The sequence below is a fragment of the Phoenix dactylifera genome, chromosome 12 (genome assembly GCF_051530095.1).
Source record: "Phoenix dactylifera cultivar Ajwa chromosome 12, Ajwa_hap1_PhDact_Kaust_v1.1, whole genome shotgun sequence".
In the NCBI taxonomy this organism is placed as follows: Eukaryota; Viridiplantae; Streptophyta; class Magnoliopsida; order Arecales; family Arecaceae; genus Phoenix; species Phoenix dactylifera.
The window spans coordinates 11,867,932-11,884,439 of record NC_143201.1 but is presented as its reverse complement, the minus strand read 5'-3'; the positions used below and the strand labels follow the sequence as shown (position 1 = coordinate 11,884,439).

The following is a 16,508-nucleotide window of genomic DNA, read 5'->3' as shown; positions in this document are numbered from 1 at the left end:
GTTGGAACTCCACATATAGCATGATAGATGATGCATACCCATATAAAAACTTATTAAATGCATATATTAATGATCGTGGATTAGGCTTTACATTGTCTGAAACTGATTGGAATAAAGAAAAAATTTTGGAAGATTTTTTGCTTAGTTTTTATAATGCTACCAATGTTCTTTCTGGTATTTATTATCCAACTTCATGTTCATTTTTACAACAAGCATATATAATTAGTCAAAAATTTGCAGAACATAGATATGATGATGTTTTAATGCCTATTATTGACCTAATGGAATCTAAATGGAATGAGTATTGGGACAAGATATGTCCTATGCATAACTTAGCTGCTGTATTTGATCCTAGAGTTAAATTAAATGGCGTGCTAATTTTACTTGATGCATACTCTGAAAATATGAATCATGATTCTGAATCTGCTAAAGATGAGGTAAAACAACTTCTTTATGATATTTATGCTATATATGATGAAAAAATTCGTGGATCTAGAACACAAATACAAACCTCTATTTCTTCTTCTAGTAGTTCTCGTTCGTCATCTATTTTTTCATTCATTGCACAGAGAAGACACACACATGCTTCAAGTTCCTCTTCATCTTCTTCATCTTTAAGTAGTGAACTAGAATTTTATTTACGAAATGATCTTCATTCTGCATATGATGAAAATCAAATAGAGAATCTAGATGTATTATCTTGGTGGAAGAGTGTTAGAAATCAATATCCTGTTATGTCTGCAATTGCACGCGATATTTTAGCTGTGCCGATGTCCACGGTAGCATCGGAATCCGCTTTTAGTGCAGGTCGGCGTGTTCTTGACGAAAAGAGAAGTAGGATGACGGGCGAAACGGTAGAGATGCTTCTCTGCTTCAAAGATTGGTTGGATGCTGAGGCAAGACTTCAAGATAAAGGTGGACATAATACAACATCCTCTGATGATGATGATACAAACACTACTGAAGACTGAAGACTGAAGACTGAAGAGTGAATACTGATTCACTGAATCACTGATGATTAGTAAGATTTCTTAATTTTTTATAATTGTACATTTTTATTGTATTCTGGAGGTCAGACCAAGGTCCAAACCTCGGCCCTTTCTTATTGTATTCTGGAGGTCAGACCAAGGTCCAAACCTCCCTTCATGTATCATTTTGATTTAAATTAATAAACTGGTAGGGGTCTATGCCAAACCCCCCACCAATGGTGGCTTTATATTCATAAATCCTTAGTTTTCAATATTTATTAATTTATTAAAAAAATTTATGAAGCATTAATTTTTATCGGGCCGGGCCGGGCCCAGGCCCGGACCGTGCCAGGCCCGCGGGCCAGCCCGGCCCAGGCCCTTATGGGCCGTGCCGGGCTGGCCCGCGGGCCATGCCGTGCTTGGCCAGCGGGCCTAGACCGGGCCGTGCCGGGCTCGGCCCGCGGGCCAGTACCCTGTGACCCAGTACGACCCTCTCAAATGGGCCGTGCCAGGCACGGCCCGGTACTGTAGCGGGCGGGCCGTGCCAGGCACGGCCCGCTTCGTGCCGGGCCGTGGATGAGTCCTTGTGCCCAACTCTAATTAAGGGCATGGATGAAAGGAAACATTGATGAGTCCTTGTGACCAACAGAGCAAACTTTGAGGTACCTTAGGGTTCTTTACTTCATGATGTACGTCACAATGTCAACAACAATGAGTCCCACAACCTCATTTCAATACTCATTGATAGTTGAATCCACCACGCGTTCACTAAGCATTTAGTGAAGTACATTTATAAGGAGCCAGATAAAGTAGCAGACGGGTATTAACATTTATACTGAGATGGGCCCTAGTTAGAGCTCGTCATTTCCAACCACATTCATCCTTGTATTCTAATCTATCCATTTTATCTGTCATATTGAGTATAGACATAGAATTATCCTAATCATTTATAAATCAGGAAAAAATATTTATTTTTCATAAAAAAACAGAGAGAGAGGAGTCCCAATTGCAAGTTCCTGGTATCATTATTGGCATATTATTATAAATTGATGTAATTTGTAAAGTCCTGATTAAAATACAACATACATACAACCGCCATGTCGGCATGAAAATTTTTTGATATCCTGTGGAAACGTGGCAGCCCACTTTTTCTTATTCTTATGAATCCATCTTATCCACTCTAACTTTCAACAAATGAAAAAGCTTCGCTGATGTTGATACTTGATACCAGAAGATGGCGCTACATATCAAGCGAACGCAGAAGACACAACGGTGTCCGCATAAAAGCTTGCATACCTTAGCCATCATGCTGTCGCCAAATCTTCTAAGATCTAATAATCTACGCGTCTTCGTCAACGTCACCTCCGTAAAGCCTCAAGGAAGGGCGTTGTAATAATTTTTCCTCTCCAAGTCTCTGTTTGAAAAGCCGTTACTTTAATGGCCGGTAGCCGGCCAAGCACCACCCACCTGCGGACCACCAATTACCGACCCCGCCCCCTTCCCCATCTCTCTCTCCAGCAAAGAAGAAGAAGAGATGAGCTTCCAAGATCTCGAGGACCCCTCCAAGCCCTCTTTGGCTCCCAAAACTAGTACGTCGGCCGTGGCCGCCGGAATATTCCAGATCAACACCGCCGCCGCTGGATTCCGGCGTCTCGTCGACGCCATCGGAACCTCCAAAGACACATCGGAGCACCGCCAAGCCCTGTATACTCTCTTTCTCTCTCTCGGCTTTCATGTCCTCCATTTTCTTGAAACATCGACGTTCGCCAACGGTTTCCTGTGATTCAATGCAGGCAAGACGCGAGGAAGCGAATTGGGCAGTTGGTGAAGGAGACCTCCACCAAGCTCAAATCCCTCATCGATGCCAACCGCGACGAAAATGTTATTATATATTTAGAATTCTTGTTCCTGCTGTTAGTATTTTCCTTTGAATTGATATCGCTAAGACGAGTATGATTTGGGGGTTAATGGCAGCCGAGCAAGAGGGCAGAGGAGGCGAAGCTGGCCAGAGACTTCCAGGCAGCGATTCATGACTTCCAGAAGGCCCAGAAGCTTGCGGAAGAGCGGGAGTTAGCCTACGCCCCTTCCACTTCTCGGTCTCCTTTGCCCTCGAGGTATCTTGCTCTTTCTTTATTACTTGTTGATTCTTCTGAAATTGTGATCTTTCGTCATTTAAGATCAGTTGGAGTAGTAGTTGATTTGATGGAGTTGGATTTGAAAGCTCGGGAGCAGAAGAGAATGGGAAAGGGGATGGAGATGAAGAGGGCATGCTACTTCTTTGGGAGCAGAAGAGGTAAGCATTTTGACTGTTTGGTATTTGGTTATTGATATCATAGAGCAGTGGAATGGATTTTTGTAGTGCATGAGTTGCCAAATTGACAAGCATTTAATTTTTTTTTTCCTCGAACATTTTATGGAATGTAAAGCAGCAGATAAAGATGAAAAAGATACTCTTGAGAGCATGAATCATTGGATTGCTTCTGATTCAGTTATGAGAACTGATGTAGAAAGCATCTTTTACTGCTTGAACAAATTTGTTTACTGATTATAGTAAGAGGTGTTTAAATACTGTGTTATATCTCTGTCAGATATCCAGCAGATGAGTTAGAGATTTCTTTTGATGGTATATTGGAGACACTAGTATAATGGATTTTCAATTCCACCATATTTACATTCTTGCATTCCAAGATTTGTGTACATAAATGCATGTAAGTAGAGATACGGATGGCTGTGATCCTAGTTGACCCTCACAACCAACTGTAAAAGAATGTAAAATATGCTGGAACTATGATCCACAAAAGAGGCTCAGAGTCTTGATTCTTGTGAAGTATAATTTGGGATTACATAAAGAGTGGGATCATGCTTAGGGTGGAATTGTACCTTGAGCAAAGAATTATGTACAAAGAGATTCACAATACCCCGACAATCTTGGGATATTGCAGGACCAACAGAAAATCCAGTCCCTCCTACTCGTCCCTTCCTATTGCCTCTTGTACTCGACCATATAGAAGACTATATTCTTCATAATATGCATGAATGTTGTGTAGATAATATAGTAGAGTATTCGAACCCCCAAAAAGATCTCCAATAACTCTTGAATATGTTGTCTTGAGTTATTTATCTATTTGCCACAACTCACTTGGATGTAAACTTAGCATAGAACTTTTAGAAGCTTCATGAGCAATTTACACATGATTTCAGCTTGTACATTAAATATTTCTAGAAACTGTATGACACTCTGTTGGTTTCCTAAATGGAGGTGATCCCCTTAACGAATGCCCTTGGGGAATTCATTCACATTTCGCATTTACATCTCTCTTTTAGACTGTGACCTTTTTGATAATTGTCTAACTTCTATTTATTTTTTCCCGTATGAGTGTAACCACTCAGTTAATTTCACTTGATGCATGTCTATTTCCCCGAGAGGAAGCAAAAGACACCAATGTAGAAAGGACACAAGATAAAAAGAAAAAAAGGTTTGGTATTTGAAAATATTCTTACAAACTTTAATTTGGAGCAAGATTTTTAAATCACACTCCTGGATCACGGTATTGGTTAGGGACCAAGTTGGGATGGGACCATCCTGATGCTTATGATGGGTTGATGTCCCAGCAATTCACTAGGGCACCATTTTTTTTTTTTTTTCCTATCATTTGTTACTTTTAATAGTTGTTTAAAGTTTTTAAAGGGTGGTTTATATTATAATCTAAAATTAGGACAGTTTTTGGGGGGAATAGGTCTTCTTACGGTTCCGTTACCACTATCTTGTTTCTTTTGACTGTTTGCTTTGCACATTAGGGGAGGAAAGAAAGAAGGGAGAAAGAGAGGAAGAAGGGAGAGAGCAAGTCTATCCATCTTCTATTAGTCATATTTGTCCTCTCCAATTGAGATTAAAATCTAGTAGTCTCCTCTTGTTGTCTCCCAGCACATTTTTTATTTATTGCCATTTTTTTGCGAAGTCAAATAGAAATGGTATTGGTTTCATAGGCCAACATATTACCTCAATATTGTCGCTTAGTTCCAGACTATGGCATAAAGAAATCCTAGGAACCTTTAAACAATCATTAAGAACAACAAATAATGGAAGAAAAGAAAGACAAAAAAATGGCGTCCTAATGAATTAACGGGATGTCAACCTGTCTCAAGTATCAGGACAGTGTGTCTTGCCCATTTGAAACACCATCCTGATTTATAGCATGTGATACCAACTGAGTCAACCTGGTTTTCATGTACCAAGGCCCCAGACCCATCCTAGGAACCAGCATCGTACTGGTATGATGCAGGACAGCTAAGACGGATTGGGATTTTAGTCGATATTTTGGAAACACCATGAACCCTTCTATAATTTGAGAGGCCATCAAGAGTACATAATGGTATGTCCTTTGGAAAGTTTCTGAATTATCCAGGAAGTAGCTGGGCCTCATTCATGATGATTTTTATAAAGGCCTTCAGGTTAATCCAGTTCATTTTGAACTTCCCCTCTAGAATCATCAATTCATGCTTTATTATTTTATTTCGGGACAATTCTAAGACTATCCTCTAGAAAGATCTTTTACAAAATGTACAAGTCTGTCTAAAACCCTATATATCCAGAAGATCACACTAAAATAACCTTGACAAAATGAGAATGAACGCTACGTCCTTGCCCAAGTTAGTGTAACATCCCAGCATTTTTGCTTAATTATCTGCATTTAAAGCACAAACGATACATAACAAAAGTAAGATAACCTACCATCTTTCTCTCACTTCAGTATGCATTGAACATTTGTTTACATGACATTCATCCTTATAGTTTCAGGATGTTCGTTAGGCCATAATTTTACGATATCTTTTCAACCTAGAGGAAGAAAATCCTCTATATAGCTTTATGTCATGTCCTACTTTAAACTTTCTACCTGAGCTATATGCATTGAGAATCTGCTAACCGGTAGAAACTAGTATAAAATTATAATGGATTTTTAAAATTTTCCTCTGTAATTTAATGCTGCATTCATAGCAGGTCCATTGTCTTTTTCACGCACATTAAATATCTAAGCCTCTTCTTCAAGGCTTTTAAATTAAACAAATTCATTGATTTGCTACTTGCATCTACTGGAGAAAGACATTAGTGGCATCAATACCAGCTTGAAGTCTATGCTTTTGAAGTTAAGGAAAAAGGCATTAATCATGCCAACAATGGACATGGCAACTATATTACACAAGGTATGCCATCTCGGTACTGAGTCCTGTATTAGTGCCACGCTATCATTGTATCTAGTAAGGTATGGGGCCAGTTCGGAGTGCCGAGTGTCGGGATGCCCTCTGTACCATATACTGGTACCAAACTGGTTCGGTATGGTATGCCATGTACCGTCTAGTTTGGCACAGTACAACTTATTATGATATTACATCTTGGGTGAATCTTTGGTTGATTATGTACATTTCCTAAACAGATCATTTGTCTCTTCTATCCTTACCTGCTCTGACACAGTTAAGTGACTGCTTCTGCAACTTCCCCCTGATCTGTGTCTCGGCAGAAAACAGAAAGCTGATACTCAGAAAGATCAGCCTGCTGAGTTATATCCACTGCATGGAATATGGTCTAAGGAGTTAGGCTTTTGATTGAATATCTGAACTCATTCAGAGTTGAGTTCTTCCCACAAAACATGATTTGTGTTATGACTTCTTGTTTCACAATATGCAGGCAAGAGATACTATCATTGGGCAATGAAATAACATTCAATGAAGCTGTGATAGAGGAAAGGGACCAGGGAATAAAAGCAATAAACAATGATGTAGAACAAGTAAATGAAATATATCGAGACCTTGCTGTCCTACTTCACAGCCAGCGTGTTACTATAGGTAAAATAGGAAGAGCGAACAAACAAATCTTTTTTCAAGTTATGAATTATTTCTTTAAAGACTGATCATGCTTGGCTATACTTCCGGCAGATGACATTGATAGACACATGGAGGAGACATCTGCTTCAGCAGTCCAAGCTAAAACTGTACTCCGCAAGGCTTCCAAAAGCACTAGGTCTAGATCTTCGCGGGTAAGTATCAGTAATCTGCTAAGCCAACTTCGAATAACCTAATTCAACAAATGCTGCCCCATTTCAACATTAACTGAAATCCCTAACTCTTTCCATGCATAGAGAGAACTGACTCCATCCAGTATATATATCGGGGAACCAACATCACAGAACCCAGATTCCAGACTAATATGTAAAGATAATATTTTTATAATTCTATGAAGTATCAGAAGGAATTTGAAAAATAATGTCAAAATTAAGAAGAACGTATAATGTAGGTCATAGAGTGACAATGTAACAAAATTAAAAATATATATATATATATATTACAACATATTTGCCAAAAAAAATGTGATTTATTTGTAAATGTCATCAAAACCCTTTAGTTTAGTTGGCATATAAATGAAGAAATGTAATTTCATGAGAATTTTTCTCTCGTAATAAAAGAAGAAATTCTCTCAAAAAAATTTGATGAGAAAAATCCTCGAGAAAACTTTGATAATTAAAATTGCCATGACTCAGAGGAAAAATAGTAAAATTAGTAAGGAACTGTTAAAAATTAGAAATATATACCATAACAACAGGAGGGTGCCAACTAGCTAAGCTATTGTTACAAGAGACCTAGGTTTGGTCCTGTCCTCAACCGTATATTCTTCCTAGCTATGCTTCACACGGACACATGCACAAACACACACACAGTGAGACAGAGAGAGAGAGAGAGAGAGAGAGAGAGAGCAACGCAGACATAAGTTTCATGCTTTCTGTTCGGGATGTTAAGTGGTATATTGTATTCTCTGAATACCTTAACATGATTATGTTGCATATTTATTATTGAAATACAATAATTAACTTCCATTCTTATGACCTTAAAGATCAATCTATGTACTTGACACACACACAGCACAGCATGGGTATAAGTTTTGTCTTCATGCTATCTATTTTGGAACGTTAAGTGTATTGCATTCAGTGAATACTTGACATGATTATGTTATATATTTCTTACTTAAATAGATAATTAACTTCCATTCTCATGAACTCAAAGATCAATATATCTACTAGACAAACACACATGTACACAGAGCACTGCAGAGATAAGCTTCATGCTATTGGTTTGGGATCTTCAGTTATATTTTGTATTCAGTGAATACATTAACATGATTATGTTGCATACTTCTTGTTTAAGTAGTTAATTAACTTTCATTCTCATGACCTCAAAGATCGATCTATCTACTTGACATGCAAACATACGCAGAGCACAGCACAGACATAAGCTTCATGCTGTCTGTTTGGGATGTTCTGGTATATCGCATTCAGTGAATACCATAACATGATTATGTTGCATACTTATTTAAATAGACAATTAGCTTCCATTCTTATGACCTTGAAGAAGATCAATCTATCTACTTGGCACATACACCCACACACACACACACACAAAGAGAGAGAGAGAGAGAGAGAGAGAGAGAGAGCTGGTCTAAAAACTTCATGTTATCTGTCTGGGATGTTGAGTGTTATATTGCATTCAGTGTATAACATGATTGTGCATCAAAGCAAATTCAGCATGAAGAACAGAGGCGTGTTTAAGAAACTTGCATGCTTCTATCTGAATAGATCTCAATAGATAACTAATTCCATCTCATGACCTCAAAGATCATTTAGAAAGGAAAATGAAAGAAAAAAATTACGGAACGGGCACACATGTAGATGAGCTTCATGCTATCTGTTTGGGATGTTAAGAGTATAGTGCATTCACAGAGTATTTAACATGATTATGTATCAAACCAAATTCAGCCAGATTAACAGAGAGATTTTTAAAAAATTTTAATACTTGTTTAAATAGATAATTTACTTCCAATCATGACCTCAAAGCTCCAACTACTTGAGGTTTTTAAAATAAAAATGTATGGAAAAAATTTCTTCAGAGTCCTTATCTGTCATAGTACTTGGCTGTAATTAGTTCTCTTACTTTCCAGATTTACTTTTTGCTGCCTTCTTGATGAGCTTTGCTATGTTCTTTTCAACAGTGTTGTTGGGCATTGGTAGTCTTCGTCACAGTATTGGTCATCCTTCTTCTTGTCCTCATTTTATACTGATAAACTGGCCTTGCAAGAATGATTTCTTTTCTATATTTTGGTATAATAACTGGATACTACATGCACAATCCTTGTAAATATTAATGGATAAACCTTGCGTACTTCAATGCATTTATCATCATGATTGAAAATTTTGGAGCAATGTAAGATGTGTTTTTTGTATGAACTAACGTTTTCTCCTTTGATGTAGCATAATGATTTTTTCCATGACACATGACATGATTTCTAATTGAAACTTCCACTACCGAGGATGATCAGATTAACTTTTGCATCAGTTACAACAACATGGCAAATAGGTGTATGATCTGGATTGGGTTAATCTAAACCAGAAAAGGAATGAGAAAGTGAGTTATTTACAATAGTCAATTTGGCCTTTATAATGTGATAGCCACTTCTAACATGTACTGCAAGTCGTGAAATATTGCTAAAGGCCAGGACTATAGCATCCAATAACGTAAAGATATAGTAAAAAAAGAACTAGAATGCATGACTACGGAAAGGGAAAAGAAAACTTTATTGGCTCAGCTTTTTCACAAAAAGTAAATACTAACGCTTGCTAAAGCTTATAAAGAACAGCACATGACTTTGTATACAACTTCAGGAACTTGCTTTATACAATTTAGAGTAGTTGACATATACTCTGGTCATGCCCAGGATCATATGAGATGTTTTGTGAATTTCTAATTCAGCCTCTTCTTTGTCCGCCTTTTTTCTGAAAGAAATCAAAATCTTCAATCAGAACAAAAATTGGTAACGTACCTTCAGAACCATGATCAAATGTTTTCGAGACCTTTCTTTAACTAAGATCATGTGCTTTGGTCTCTTTATTATATTCTTGAATATCTTCTTTGTTATAGTATGGATTCATGGTGAGAAATATATTTACATCAAAACAGTAACTTTTTTCACAACCCAAGAGCTTTTGGGGTTCACTGATGACAGAGAGAGATGGGTGCAGGAGAGGATATTACTTCTTCTACGAGATCTCCTATTTCTAACTCCCTTCCTATTATCACCAAGCGGTTGGGGAAGTTTTTAAAAGTTATGATAACTACACAAAGTAGTTATCACCGTGAAATTACTCCCATATAAACTAGGACTTGAACCAGGTTTGGGCAAGCCCTCATCTCATAGGTGCTCAATCTTGGTTTTTAATATCTCCACCTCGTACATAATGGGCATGACCATATCTCTATCTCTCAAATTTTGAATCCTATTCATGTAGATAAATGGGTCATATGACAGTCGCATACACCTGCTATTGGGAGCTATGAACTAGTTAGGGCTAGGATGGAGACTTCAACTCAAAAAATAGTAGAAAGAAAGTGAAAATGTTGTACTGCTGTATCCCAGGCTCATCTAGTTACACCGGATCAAGCATATTTCAATCCTTCAAGGGATCCATAACCACTATCTAACTCAACATATACCCACAATTATATCCAATCTCATCATAATGGCATAATTAGCTAGCTAATGACTATGAGTGTGTTTTGTAATTCCAAATGCCATCCTTTTGCCCTAATGCCACTTGGTTTTGAGTTACATGCATTCCTAGTAATGTCCATTTAGATCAAAACACTCATGATCAGAGATAACATACTAGAGCAGCTAACATCAACTTTTCACGTTGTAACGTTGTTAAAAGTCACATAAAGTATTGTTGAGAACAAGCATATGATCTCTGGAACTTAACATGGTGAGGAAGCAAGGATCCATTCACTCACTTCTTGATGGGTTGCTGAGTATTATGTAGTACGAAATGTATGTTGTGGTGGAGATTCTCTATTTTACATGTATGCCTTTACTCAAAGCACCTTAAGGGTCTTAAATCAGTTGCATCTCAAGCGCCTAACTCGAGTCTTTCATTTGCTCTCTCTTATCAGTGCCAAATGAAGTTCTCATGCCTGATTTTACACTAGGTTCATTGATGGTGTAGAGACATCCATGTTAGCTCTTCATTGCATAAAAAGTCTCATCTTAGTCTTTACCAAGGGGACACTTTAAAGATTTGAGCTAAACTCACTCTTTTAGTACTATAGCTCAACTTGTCTCATCACTACTCGCTCTATCAATGCTAGAGGAACTGCTTACAAGAGTGAGCCAATCTTAGCGAATCGATATACATATCTAGTTATGCTAATGATAACTCATACATCATATCTTAATCTTAAATAAATGAAATATACTATATCCAATAAATATGATTGAAAAACTTCATCAATCATATAAATGGAAAATGAGGATCCAGCTAGGTATGATTACATAGTGTTCAACTAAGCAAATACAATCATATTATACACAATCTTATGGATTTGACATGTGTCACATAGATGTCCCTAGCATCTAACTCATAGAAATGTGCTTCAAGACCACTTGCTTTCGTGTCACAATATCTTCGACAAAATCATACCTTGTATGTGTTTTATTCTATCATGATATTTGAAGCTCTTGTGTAAATTAGTGCAACCATACTATCACAATAGATCGTCATAGGATCTAATGCATGGGTGATGATTTCTTGATGTTGCAAGGAACTCCTAACCAAATAGCTTCCTATGCTATTGAAGAACATGCTATGTATTCAACCTCCATGATGGATAAGGCTTATAGGATAGCCTCTTGCTACTTCAAGATATGGCACCATTATTGAGTAAGAATGCAATTTTAGATGTTGATTTGTGCTTAGTTAGGTTACCTCCCCAATCAACATCATTGTAACCTCTTGAGCGCAATTTCTTACCCTAATAACATAGCATATAATTTGTTATTCCTCTAAGGTACTTAAGTATCCTTTCGTCTGCCTTCTAATATGCAAGTCTTGGATTACCATGAAAATGGCTAACAAATACAACAACATAACGTATGTCAGACTTTGTACACATCATTGTATACATCAAGCTTCTAATTGCACTAGAATAGGAAATTCTTCGCATTTTCTCTCTTTCCTCTAGAGTCCTAGGATCCATAGCAAGGCTTAGTTTCAAATTCTTCTCTACATAAGTGTCTATAGGTTTGCAGTTGTACATCTAGTATTGTTCAAATATCTTTTTGATGTAAGTCTCTTAAGACAAACTAAGAAAGTCTCTTAAAGCGATCTTTTAGGATTTTGGTGGTAAGCACATAACCTACTTCACCCACATCCTTCATCTCAAAATTGGTTTACAACCACTTCTTAGTGGTATCAATCAACTTTTAGTGATTTTCTGCCAATTGTATGTCATCAACATATAATGATAGGATTACTAAACTACTTTCAGACCATTTAACATAAACACAATGGTCCTCCTCCATCATCATAAACCCATCTACTGAGATGGCTCAAAAAAATTTGAGGTTCTATTGTCTGGATGCTTGCTTTAGGTCATAGATCAATTGTTGGACCTTGCATACTTTGCTTAGTTTTTAACCACCAAGCCAATCAATTGACCCATATAAATCTCCTCATCTGATTCTTCATTAAGAAATGCAATTTTAACATCCAACTAGTAGAGATCCAAATCCATATGTATGATAATGACTAGAATAAGGCGAATCAAGGCAAACCTAACAATCGGAGAGAAAGTTTCCTCATAATTGATTCCCTCCTTTTAGATACAACCCTTAGTCGTAATATGAGCCTTGTATCTCAACAATCTTTCTGCCTTACATTTGATCTTAACTCCTTTGTTCCCAATCATTTGATGCCTAGGTGGAAGGTCAACCAAGTCCTAGACATGGTTTTCCTTCATTGAGGCCATTTCTTCTTGCATCACTTTAATCCATTCCCTAGCAGCTAGGCTCGAGATAGCCTTTTGAAATGTTTTAGGCTTCTAATCATCTTTTAGAGCTACCAAGAGTGTTTCTCACTTAGTCTCAAATCGATGACAAGGGATCCTACCATGAATGCTTTTACATGGTTGAAAAATATATTGATCATGCTCCATTAGAGTTGATCCATTGGGTATGTCGCTTCCACTCACTCCAGAAAGTAGGCCAAGATTTGGATCTTGTGTTATATAATTTTGGAAGTCCTTAGTAGCTTCACCTTTGCTAGGAAAATCGTCCTCAAAATAAAGTTGGCATCTCATGATACAATTTCTATCATACTTTCATCAGCTTATTCTTCAATCAACATATACCCCTTAGAAACATCTAGATATCTTATGAAGATATATTTTTCCTCTAGGGCTAACTTTCCATATTTGTGAGAAGAAATGTGAATGTACGATGTTAAATCTTATGGCTGCAAATTACCTAGATCGGTCTTTTTACTAATCTAGAGCTCATACAGATTGGAAGGTATGGATTTTGAGGGCACATAGTTAAGGATGTAAGTTACGGTTAATGGTATATCTCTCTAATAGGAGATTGATAGATTAGCCTGCGCCATCATCAATCTAACCATGTCTAGACATGTCCTATTTCTTCCCTTTGCAATACCATTTTATTGGAGAGTTTTAGGAATACTTAGCTCTCTAGTTATTTCCTTTTAATTATACATTTTCTTAAACAACTTATATGGATACTCATAACCACGATCAATTCTTAGAGTTTTAATACTCTAGTCTAATTGATTCTCATCAACCTTGAATAATGCTTAAAGTAATCCAATGCTTCTGACTTATAAGAGATCAAATAGATATGACCACATATTGTGAAGTCGTCGATGAAAGTGATGCAATGTAAGGCTTTATGCCTTGCCCTCATATTCATTGAGCCATAAATCTTTGAATGAATAAGCTACAAGGGCGTTGTGGCTCTCTTTGCTTTGCTAAATGGTTATTGAGTTGTTTTTACAGCCAAATAGTATTTGCAAATAGGCAAAGTCAACTTTTGTGATTTGAGCCAAGAGGCCTTCTCTAGCAAATCTATTTATTTTGTCTTGCTCTATGCCTTAATCTAGCACATCATTCGACGTAAAAGCTGCCCATTACCATAAAACCATCTAATAAATATCTACCAGCATAACAAATATTTCCCAAGTACAACATTATACAATTATCAGCAAATTCAAATCTAAAGCCTAAACCTTGAAAGACTAGTCCACAGACAAGACTTCATTGAATATCGGATGCATATAAAACATCATGGAGATATAACGTACGCCCACCATGCAAGGCCAACTTGCACGTTTCAATCTCTAAGATCTCTACACTAGTATTGTTACGCATGTCTGTCAGTTTCTTGCTGGAATCTGATGAGACTCCACATATACTGTCCAAGCTCTTGCTATATGGCATGTTGCTGCTAAGTTCACTTGAGCGCATTCATGAGTAAAGTGACCCATCTTATCTAGTTGTAGTAGGTCATTTTTGTTTTGTCCCTCTTGCCATCGCATTTTCCTCTCTTGTGCTTGGCATTCCTAGCCTTCTTTCCTTGTCTTGGTGATTTTATCTCTGGCTCTCTTGTGCTTAGAACCAGATGCCCTCTGCAAACTAGAGTCCACCAGAGATGCGTGCCTTCTCAAGTTCTATATGGCAGACAACAAGAACAAAATCTTGATGATGTCATGATGTGTGAGATTCACTCGCATATGCTATTAAGAACTAGATAGGAAGTGAATGACAGCATGTACTTGCAGCTAGCTCATCGGCTTACTCGTGGCCTATAGCCCTTAGCTCACTAATTATATTTGATACGACTATAGGATGCTGTCTCGTGAGGTGGTTAGGGTGCTTCTTATACCCATCAAACATTAGAATGAGCTAGCATAGCCTAGTGGTGGAGGCCTCACCATACTAGACCTTGATACCATCCCAAACTACCATTGTTGACCAGTGGCTCTCGCAACAGAGCATAACATCATTCCTCATGTTGCTCAACAACGAGATGCGAGCAACGTGATCCTTTCTTTTTCAGGCTTGATATGTTTTCTTATCACGTCTATATTGTGCTGAGGTCCCATATTCAGGATCTTGTATTGGCTGTGTTATTGTTTCTAGCATGTCGTGCTCCCTAGGAGATACTGGGGCTTAATTATGATGCTGGACTTTGCAGTTTCTCTCATTTGGCTTCTCCCCATTTAGTTTTTCACCCTTATTGAGGTAAATAGCAATGCTCTCAATTGTAGCCATAGTCAATTTTAAGAGATATAAAATAGGTACAAAATTAATAACTAGCACAACAACCATCAACATAATTTTGTAGCAATTTCTAGAATCATAATATAATAATGAGAAATACTGCATGCATATTCAATCATCTTCTATATACAAAGTCTAATCATTATTTATCAATTCAATTATATGCAAATTCGAGGAGCTAGGCAAGAATTTCTGAATATGCTTTCGGCCTAAATCCTTCCACTCAACATAGCATGTCATGGCATGTTACCATGTATGTTGATATCATAGAATTATTCATATAGTTAATCACTATATGCATACTAAAATATCTATTTTTATTTTAATTTGCCCCAAAACTATACAAAATGCATGAGAATTATCCCAAATAATTACAATATTTCATGTCTTGATATTTCAGATATAAACATGCTATATAATGCAAAGATATATTTTCCACAATTTATGATAAATTAAATATATCTAATTATTGCAAAGTTCATATCATGCACTATATAATAAGATTACTTTTCTCTCAAGTTTTTGTGGTACTCTACACAAGATTAGCAAAATCATTAAAAAATGAATAATCTTTATTAGAGTTCAAATCAATTTTCTAAAATTTTTCCAAAGAAAATTCAAGGGAAAACAAGAATATATGAAGTGATGTAGGGTAAAATGGATCGTCCTGTTCACAACATGGGACCACCCAATTTCAGCCAAGTAGACATCAGCATCGAGCAGGCCAAACTTCAGTCCTACTGAACACTAGTTCGACCCCGGACCCTACAAAAGGTCGAGCAGACCTCGCCCGGACCTCTCCGCTTGGAGCGCCCTGTAGGATCGACTAAGAGCCGAAGAGGCTTCGTCGACCACAAGTATCTACAATGATGCCTCTTGAGCCGGGCTCGGAGCGCCCTGCAGGATCGACCGAGAGCCAAAGGGCCCCGTCGACCGCAGGTATCCGCAACAACGCCCCGGCCCGAGCTCAGGGTCCCCAACCGAGCTGACTTCAGAGCTGAGGAGGCGGGGCCGACCTCAGAGTCCGCCGAGCCGACCTCATCAAATGTTGTGGCCCTTAAGTTAGCTCGACCTCAATGCTCATCAAGCTAACTTCGTCAAGCATATGCTGCGGCCTCCAAGCAAGCCCGACCTCACCCACAACCTTACATACGTGTGCACTTACGCGTGCCCTTATGCCCGCATACGTGGCCGTACATTACAGCCTCACCACGCCATACTTTGGTTGCTGGCTACTCCACGACATGTCAACCAAGGGCCATACCCTGCCACCTCTATCGACGCCATGCCGTTCACAAAAACGGTCTACACCGTATGCCTCAAGCAAGTTCTAGCTGCACGCCACCTGGGCACCTCTACAGGGACTATAAA

General features: G+C 37.9%; 1 protein-coding gene across 1 annotated transcript; it reads left to right on the top strand.

The window, feature by feature from the left end:
- The first annotated feature begins 2,273 nt into the window (after nucleotides 1-2,273).
- Nucleotides 2,274-9,204, top strand: LOC103723743 (syntaxin-22-like). The gene is made up of 7 exons (XM_008814764.5): nucleotides 2,274-2,672; nucleotides 2,762-2,849; nucleotides 2,943-3,082; nucleotides 3,190-3,261; nucleotides 6,652-6,809; nucleotides 6,900-7,000; nucleotides 9,004-9,204. Exons 1-7 carry the CDS (start codon nucleotides 2,503-2,505, stop codon nucleotides 9,070-9,072), a joined length of 798 nt encoding a protein of 265 aa, XP_008812986.1. The 5' UTR covers nucleotides 2,274-2,502; the 3' UTR covers nucleotides 9,073-9,204.
- Nucleotides 9,205-16,508: the final 7,304 nt, after the last annotated feature.

What these genes read in the sequence shown, in the direction of transcription:
- LOC103723743 (XM_008814764.5), top strand. Translation starts at nt 2,503, where the DNA reads ATGAGCTTCCAAGATCTCGAGGACCCCTCCAAGCCCTCTTTGGCTCCC. An exon ending in TCGGAGCACCGCCAAGCCCT is followed by an intron (nt 2,673 to 2,761) that starts GTATACTCTCTT and finishes GATTCAATGCAG; the next exon opens with GCAAGACGCGAGGAAGCGAA. An exon ending in CTAGGTCTAGATCTTCGCGG is followed by an intron (nt 7,001 to 9,003) that starts GTAAGTATCAGT and finishes TCTTTTCAACAG; the next exon opens with TGTTGTTGGGCATTGGTAGT.